Source organism: Dasypus novemcinctus, chromosome 20 (genome assembly GCF_030445035.2).
Source record: "Dasypus novemcinctus isolate mDasNov1 chromosome 20, mDasNov1.1.hap2, whole genome shotgun sequence".
NCBI classification, from domain to species: domain Eukaryota; kingdom Metazoa; phylum Chordata; class Mammalia; order Cingulata; family Dasypodidae; genus Dasypus; species Dasypus novemcinctus.
In genome coordinates this window covers 17653931-17662466 of record NC_080692.1, presented here as the reverse complement: position 1 = coordinate 17662466, position 8536 = coordinate 17653931, and the positions used below count along the sequence as shown (strand labels likewise).

At 59.5% G+C, this 8536-nt stretch overlaps 1 protein-coding gene across 1 annotated transcript; it reads right to left on the bottom strand.

Moving 5' to 3' along the window:
• Positions 1-5633: 5633 nt before the first annotated feature.
• On the bottom strand, positions 5634-7503 carry TMEM121B (transmembrane protein 121B). Its single transcript, XM_058282504.2, has one exon. The coding sequence runs from the start codon at positions 7501-7503 to the stop codon at positions 5734-5736; it is 1770 nt and encodes a 589-aa protein (XP_058138487.1). The 3' UTR covers positions 5634-5733.
• Between the last annotated feature and the right edge of the window lie 1033 nt (positions 7504-8536).

Sequence of the window (8536 nt, the reverse complement as noted above, 5' to 3'; positions counted from 1 at the left end):
AGTCTATAGTCTTATTACGGAAGAATGTGAAACCAAGCAGCCGCCAGCACCCCCACCCCTCTGGCCGCGGGTACCAGCGGGTCCCCCTATTTCTAGCGGGACAGCACCCTGGTTGGTCTGCCCACATTACTCCTCAGTGGCTCCCAGGTCCAGCTCCTTGCTTCTGGCTTGTCCGCAGCTCTCCAGGTCCCACCGCCTCCCCCAAATCCTCACACTGGGTCCACGTGCTCGTCCTGCCCATTTGGCTTAAGGCAGGTGGGTCACCCAGTTGGGCTGGCCTCACCCATTGGAGGAGCATGGAGTCCCCTCTCATGATTTGAAGGGTGCCGAGAAGTCCTTCCCAAGCACGCCTCTTCCTGGTACCCAGATTCCTTCCTTAGGAGGAACAGCCCGTAATTCATTGGCTGCATCCTTTCCTCTCCAATGTAAGGGAAGAAGGTGAAGCAGGGGTCCAAGAGGAGGAGGGGAGGGGCGAAGGGCTCCCTCCTTTTGCCTGCACCCTGACGTGGTGTCCCTCCCGTCGACTTGCTCATCCACACCTCTTCCGTGGCACTCACATGGGGAAGGAAAACCAGCCCCTGCTTTTTGAGAACCATAGAGCCTAAACGGAGGGCAAGTAGAACCCAGGTAGCTGAGGCCTGAAGGCTGTCTGGGATCGTGCAGAGGTTTTGGAAGTGGCCAGACCAGGCTCATCTCTCTGAGGCTCAGGAAAATGGACAGAAAGCTACCTTGGAGGTGACTGATGTGCATCGAGGCCCAACACAGTCAAGTCCATGATGAATCTTAGTGCCCTTCCCAAGGGCCAGAACTGCAGGTCAGACTCAGCCCCTCGGACGTGGCCCAAGCATGGTCCCCGCCCTGCCCTTTTAGAGATAGATGGCCCTATTGTCCCTGCCCTTTGGTCGCATGGGCACCAAAATCAGTGAGAGCTAGCTTAACTATGAGAAATATGTAAGTATTTCTAAAACGCTTTAGTCAAATTCTCCTATTTAGCATCTAGATTTAGGGAAAAAATGACATGGTCTTACGTTCTTTTTAATATATATAGTAATGCATATTTATTGTACAAATGTGACATGTGCTTCCCCTCCCCGCCCCCAGAAGGCTCTCTCATCTGTTTGCTCGTCTGCTTTTGTGTTGTTTTTTAGGAGGCACCAGGAACTGAAGCCGAGACCTCTCATGTGGGAGGCGGGCACTCCGCTGCTTGAGCCACATCCACTCCCTGCTCATTTGTTTGTTTTTTTAATTTATTCCCCCCACCTTGCAGCTTGTTTGTTGTTGTTGTTGTTGTTTTTTTGCTCTCTCTGTCCATTTGCTGTGCGCTCTTCTGTGTTTTTACTTGTCTCTCTTTCCATTGCATCACCTTGCTGAGTTGGCTCTCTGCAACATGCTGGCGAGCCGACCTTCACAAGGAGGCCCCCAGACGCAAACCCAGGGCCTCCCGTATGGTAGGCGGGAGCCCACCTGATTGAGCCACAGCTGCTTCCTGCTCGTTTGTTTTTGTTCAATGTCTGCTCATTGTTTGTCTTTAGGAGGCACCGGGAACCAAACCCAGGACCTCCCATGTAGGAAGCAGGCACTCAACTGCTTGAGCCACATCCACTTCCTTATGTTCTTTAATTGTTTTATGCATTTGGTTTGCCTACACACGCACATATACACCAGTTATGATTATAAATAAATGTCTTGAGGGAAAGCACTTTTCTGCATATGTCACCTCATTTCATTCTTACCACAGCTCTGTGAGGTGGTTAATATCACTCCTGTTTCATAAATGATGAAAAAGCTGCAGAAGGTCAAGGGGTTGCTCAAAACCACATGGCTAGTCAAAGACAAAACAAAGCCCAGGCCCCCAGGCTCTCCCCACTCTGTGACTTGGGATCTGCCAGATGCATGTAACTATAGGTCAATAACCGAAAGCAGTTTGCATGGCACTGGATACCTCTGGTTTTATTTTGGTGCAAACCCAATGTTCTGCCTTGGGCAAATAATCCCCTACAAGGTTTTTTTGTTTGTTTGCTCATTTTTTAAAGCATGGCATTGTCCTTCATCAGAATTCATGCTCTAGGCAGAGCAACAGTAATAGAGGAGAATAGAGCATTTAAAAAACAGTTTCTCAAGTCTTTCCCCCGATAAGCTATTCATGGGGAGGGAATGGGAGTGAAAGTCCAGGTTGCATGGGGAGATAACTCTCAAGCCAAGAGTCCATCTGAGAAAGCTCTACCTACAGAAAACCTGGCTGGACACCCACACGGTCAAGGCCAAAGCCACACTGCTTCCCCAGATAGTACACCAACCACCTAGAAAGAACTAGCCTGGGTGTCCTCGCGATGTTAACACAACTATGTAAGACGACAGCAAATGTCACCGTGACATTTAAAGATTTGGTAAGGAAACCAGGACAGGAAAGATCTTCTAACACGAATCACACAGGAAGCTTGTCACAAGTCTCGAGTTTTTTATTTTCAGCACAGAGTCTGGTTTTATTTTTAAAAAGAGAAGGAGGGAAAAAAAAAAGCCGCGATAGATACTAGTGAGGTGCTACTTCCCTCCTCCCTGGCTCTGACTGCAGCTAGCTCACTTCTGCAAAACCACGTGGACTCAGAACCAGGACCTTTAGAGAGGGTGTAGTCCAACTCCCACCCACCCACCCTTTTTTTTTAACTTTAGTAACATATGCAACTCAAAATTTCCCTGGGGAACCGCTTTCACGTGTACAATTCAGCAATACTCATTACATTCACAATATTGTGCCACCATCCCAACATCCTTTACCCCGTCCTTCATCACCTCAAACAGAAACTCTGCACCAGGTAAACATTAACTCCCCATTCCCCACCCCACCCCTAACCCTTTTTAAAACAGATAAGGATTCGTGGAGGCTCAGAGAGAAGCACCTTCCTTGCTCAAATGTCACTACAGGGAAGACTAGATTCTCAACTCATGGTTCTTTCCTGGGAACCATTTACTGGCATAAGCCTCAGGTGAGAGGCACCTTCTGACTGTTAGACCCAGGGGGACCACGAGTCTCAGGTTGGTCCCTGGATCACAGATGCCCCTGGACGCAGGGAAAAGGAAGCGCCCGGGGTCACTTCTAGTTGTGAATGGGGCAAAAGAGTGAAAAGGGCCCAAGAAAAACACACCAGAAGGAAGGGGCTGGGCTCTCCCCTGAGCACAGATAGCTTGCACCAAGTGTTTGAAAGAGGATGTGCAGGGGTGAGTTGGGGACAGTCAACAGGGCCCAAACAGGCCTGGCCTCAGCCAGGATTTGACCCAGTTGCAAGCAGTCTTAACATACCCAGGGAAGTGGTAGCTCATTGGAACCTATCACAGCTTTCCACCAGAAAACCAAACAGCACTCGGGGATTTTACAGGCAGTCACTCAGCGGGGGGAAGGGGGGACAGGGGCCAGCCAGGAGCTGGCCATGGCTCAGACACGATGGCCTTTCACAGTCACTGAGATTAGGTAGCAGAGAAACAGCAAAGCTGGAGAGAGGCTGTGGGAACGGGGAGCAGCTAAAGGACCCAGCCAGGGTCTGGGGCCTGGAACCTTGAGCACATGGAATTCAAAGGGAGAGACGAGGAAGCAGCAGGGGAGAGAAGAGAAGGCATAAAATACAACTCGCTGCACAATCCGGCCAGCTGGGGTTGGTCCTACTGGGGTTGGAGGCCAGATCAGGCAGTGTGTGTAAACATCGTTTCCCCCCCCATCAGGCCCTGCTCTGAGAGTAGGGGGAGGCTCGAGAGAATTCTGGTAAAGCCATTGGCCCCTCTTGTCTCTGCAGAGACCTTCCAGCCAGTGCCAAAGAAGCTGGGGAAATAGGGGTTCCAAGGGGCCCTCTCTTCTGAAACAACCCCAGCCGGACCGCACAAAATCAGTTCCCGGCCCAGGTCAGTGGCTTGTCACTTGCTGGAAGGCCAGTGACCGTGCAGCTATGTCAAGCTCTGCAATCCCAGCCCAGCCAATCACAAGCCGCCCTCCCCTCCGCTCTCCCAGCCCGAAGCCCCGGCCACCCCAGGGCAGCAGCGGGGAGCCTTCCACAAGTCCACGCTGGCCGGCTCTCTCCTAGCCACCTTTAGAGGGCCTTCAGACCAGGCTTCAAAGACTCGTCACCTTGGAGAAGGTTGGAGTTGGAAGGTAACTTCGACATCACTCATCCGACTCCTCATTTTGAAAGGGGAGGAAACTGAGGCCCAGAAGGTAAAATTGATGTGTCACTCAGCCAGTGAGTGACAGAGTAGGAACTAAAATTCACTTCTGGTCCCTTGTTGGCAGTTTATGGCATAAGGGAGAAGAGGAAACAAGAATTCTGAAAATTTCGCCCCACCCCATCATCCTAGTCGAGGGGTAGAGGAAAGTGAGTACTGCCTGGCCTTGCTTCCTCCTGTCCTCCAGCACCCTTACCTCCCCTAAAAAAAAAATCTCATCTCACCCCAAAGTTTCCAAGAATGAGATCCGACGTCAAGACTACAGGTCTTCTCACCGACCTCTACAAGGGGAGCTTCGTGGAGGAAGGCTGGGGCAGGGGTCCAGCCAGAGCAGAGGGGGAAGGGCGCCACCCCCTTTCTGCTCTACCCCAAGCTTCCTAGAAGGACCGGGGATTGGGTTGGGCCCATGGGAGACCATCTTCACATCCTTCCAGGAACCCCACCAAAGGTGCTGTTCTGAGCCAAGATCCGACCCCAACAGCACCCGACCCCAGGCAGGGACACGAGTTCCGGGGGAACTCAGAGGGAGAGCCCGGGGGAGGGCGGCCAATGGCTGATACTCCACAGACCCTGTAGGAACACGGGCACCAAACCGCAGCTGGATCCAGTGGCCATGTCGAATGCAACTTCTGAGTGTTTTGTGTTGGTTTTGTTTTGCTTTTTTTGCAAGCAGCATCAGTGCATGATGCGACGAAGGTGACAGCATGGAGGTAGAAATGCTCACTCACCCAAGGAAGGGTGCAGTTTGGTCCTTAGAGTGTGGACCCCTCCTCCCCCTGAGCTGAGAAAAGAGGAGCAGGTTTGAGGAAGAGCCTAGGTAGGTTTCTTTCTTGGAGGAGAGCAACTGGGCAGCTCCCAGGGGCCCAGCTCTTCATGGGAATTCATGGCCACAAGTTCAGGGGGGAAAAGAGGGGAGGTGGTATATGTAGTGAGGAGAGCAGGGCCTCCCACCATTTGTAAGGGGCCACAGGGTGGACACGAGAAAACAGCACTACACACACGCACAGACACACATGTTGCATCAACCATCTGGAAGAAATCCAGTCAACCCATGGGGGGGGGCAGTGGATTCTGGGTCAGTTTCCAGGCGTGGGACGACGGCCACCAGCCACAGCCTGGAAGAGGCTGGCACTTCCAAGCAAGGGAGGAGACAAGTAAAGCCCAGGACCCACTGCAGGGGGTGGCCCCCCACCTGTCTTCTATTTTTCCCCACAATGGATGGGAAATTAGGGTGGAGGTGAGAAAAGCAAGCAGCAGAGCTATCCAGCCCCTTGGAGCTTAGGAGCAGGCTAGGGTGCCCGAGAAGGGAGAATAGAATAAGTGGACCTACCTCCCTCACCATTAGCTCTGGTCTCCCTCCTAGCAGTCTTGACCCAAAGGGTACAGCAGGACACACTGGCCTTTAGCCCTATTTGACAGTTACCTCTTCCAAACAGCCTGACCAAATCTGGGTGAGAGGAGGACAGAGGAGAGAGCTGGGGGTAACTCTCAACCCAAACGCCAGGCACCCGTGCCCTCATCCGCTCAATTCTGGGAGGCCACGGCCAGGGTATTGACATAGCCGTGGGGGCCCCCCTCGTTCTCCGAAATGCAGTGGCCCCGCTGGGAGCCTCCCTGAGGCGGCGGTGGCGGCGGAGGCGGCGGCGGGGCGGAGGGCGGGGCGCCGTAGCCCCCCCTGGCCCGACTGGGGGAGGCCCGACTCCCCCGGTCCCAGCAGCCCTCCAGGGCCTCCAGGCCGCGGCCGCCGAGGAAGAAGAGGTTCTTGAGCATGAAGATGGAGAGGGGCTGCTGGAAGCTCACCACCAGGAGACAGCGCAGCGCCAGCAGCGGCACGTCCACCAGGCAGCCGCCCAGCAGGCGGAGGAGGCGGCTGCAGCTGCCGGGCCCCGAGGCGCGGCCCCACGACGCCGCCGCGGCCGCCGCGTTGAGCTCGTAGAGCCAGATCACCGGCGAGGCCAGGGCGAGGAAGTAGACGGCGATGAGCAGGTAGCGCAGGTGCGCGGGCAGCGGCACGCGGCCGTCGAGCATCAGCTCCACCAGGGTGAAGCTGTCGAGCAGGTCGAGGCACGTGCCCAGGAAGCAGCCGGCGGCGCGGTGCTGCTGCGGCTGCAGGAGCAGGGGCCCCGCCGAGCCCGGGGGCGCGCCCGCCTCGCTGATGGCGCGCACCAGGCTGTAGAGCAGCGGCACGGACAGCGCCATGGTGAGGCGGAAGCCCGTGGCGCCGAAGGGCGCGCGCAGCTCGATGAGGTCCAGGATGGACGTGCCCAGGATGAGCACCACCTTGGGCGTGAAGGCGATGGAGTAGATGAGCCAGGCCAAGTAGGCGAAGGCGAACTCGCCCGCCGGCCCACCGGCCCCCGCGCCGCCCCCCGCGCCGCCGGCGCCCGCGCGCCCGCCGCGCGCCTTGGCGCCGGCCCCGGCCGAGGCGGCGGGCAGGTGCAGCGGCGGCGCCGCGTGGTGGTGGTGCTGGTGGTGGGTGTGCGCGCCGCCCCCCGCGCCGCCCCGACGGCCCCGGCTGTTCTTGGCGAAGAAGATGGCCCAGCCCGCCACCACCACCAGGTCGGTGGCGATCCAGGAGCACCAGTACAGGTCGGTGACGGCGATGAGGTACAGGTCCAGCAGGCCGCCCTGCGCCAGCAGCAGCACCACGGACAGCGCCTGGTAGCCCCAGCGGCAGCCGGGGCTGGGGGCGCAGCCGCCGCGCCCACCCCGGCGGCCCGGGCGGCCCGGGCGGCCCCCGCCGCCGCCGCCGCCGCCGCCGCAGCAGCAGCAGCACGAGCAGCAGGAGGCGCCGCTGCCCGTCCCGGGGCCGCCCGCGCCCCCCGCCGAGCGGCCCCCCGGGCCCCCGACGGCCCCGGCCGCCGCGCCCCCGCCGAAGTCCGCGGCGGTCATGCTGCAGGAGGAGGTGGGCGTGGAGGCGGAGGAGGAGGTGGCGGCCGACGAGGAGAAGGCGGCGGGCGCGGGGCCGGCGGCTGGGGCGCCCCCCGGCGCCGGGGGTCCCGGGAGCCCGGCGGCGGCCGGCACGAGCGGCTTGCTGACGCTGCTGCTCTCGTCGTCCTCCTCGCGCTCGGCGCCCGTGCTGCTGCTCGGGGAGCCGCCGCCGCCCCCGCCGCGCCTGCCGCCGCCGCCCCCCCGGCTGGTGCTGGTGCTGGTGCTGCTGTCGCCCGAGCCTCTCCGGCCGCGGGAGGAGCCCCCCCGGAGGAAGAGGGGCTGCAGCCGGGCGGCGGCGGGGGGCGGCGGGAAGGAGGCGGCCGAGGCAGACACCGCGCGCGGGTTGCCGAGCCCTGGGTGCATTGTCCTCCGCGGGGCTCCGGGGGGCTGCCCAGATGCTCCCTCCCCGCCGGCCCCGGGCTGGAGGCGGCCGAGGGGAGCCGGGCCCGCCGCCGCCGCCGCCGCCTCCCCGGCGGCCGGGACTCGTACCCGGGTCGGGCGGCCGCGAGACGCGGACTGGAGCCGCGGGACTGGGCGCGCCGAGCCCCGGGTGCGTGCGAGCGCGGGGCGGCGAGGAGCGGGGCGGGCCGCGGTGACGCCGGGCGGGGCGGGGGCGGCCGCGAGCCCCGCCGGGGCGGAAAGGGAGGCTGGCGGCGGGGAAACCAGGACTGGATTCCAGGGCGAGAGGAGGCGGCGAGAGCAGGGGAGGAGAAAGCCTGGCTCGCTGGATCAGCAGGAAGAAAGGGGGCGCTGGGAGAGGGGCTGTTCAGAGACGTGAGCCGGGGTGGGGGGGTCCCCGGGGGCCGGGAGGGTGAGACTGGAGGAGGAGGAAGCCTCCAGAAGGAAGAGGGACGCGGGGAGAGGCGGCGCTGGGGGACTGCGCCCGGGATTCCTGGAGAAGGGGCCCTGAGGTCCCACCCACTGAAGCCCTAGAACTATAGTGGGTCGACCTCGCCCCAGGTTCAGGCCGCGGCTGCCCGCTGGCGGCAGAAGGGCAGCTTTGACCTCTCTGCCCTGCCCAGGACTCTTACTACCGGGCCATCCTGCCTCTCCTTGAGGCACTTAAATACTAACGGGGGAGCCAGGTCATATCAATAAAAAGGACCACCCCGTCCAGCAGCCTCAGACACACGTTTCTACAAATTCGTGTGTTCTCCACTGACTCCAGGGGAGCTATGCCCTGAACGACACTGCCTGGGAAGAGAGAACAGGTGAAAGGATTTTCTCAGTGGCCCCAGCCAAGTGGGGCTTCTGCTACTCTCAGAGGCAGGAATTGCAAGCAATGGTCAGAGGAATCTAGCAGAGGAAAATAAAGGGGCATTTAGAGGTACGGACACCCTGATAAAAACTAAGGCTCAAAGGGGATGGTGGTGAATGTCACGTCCCACCAGAGCAG

Coding starts and splice junctions, on each gene's coding strand:
- TMEM121B (XM_058282504.2), bottom strand. CDS start 7,503: ATGCACCCAGGGCTCGGCAACCCGCGCGCGGTGTCTGCCTCGGCCGCC.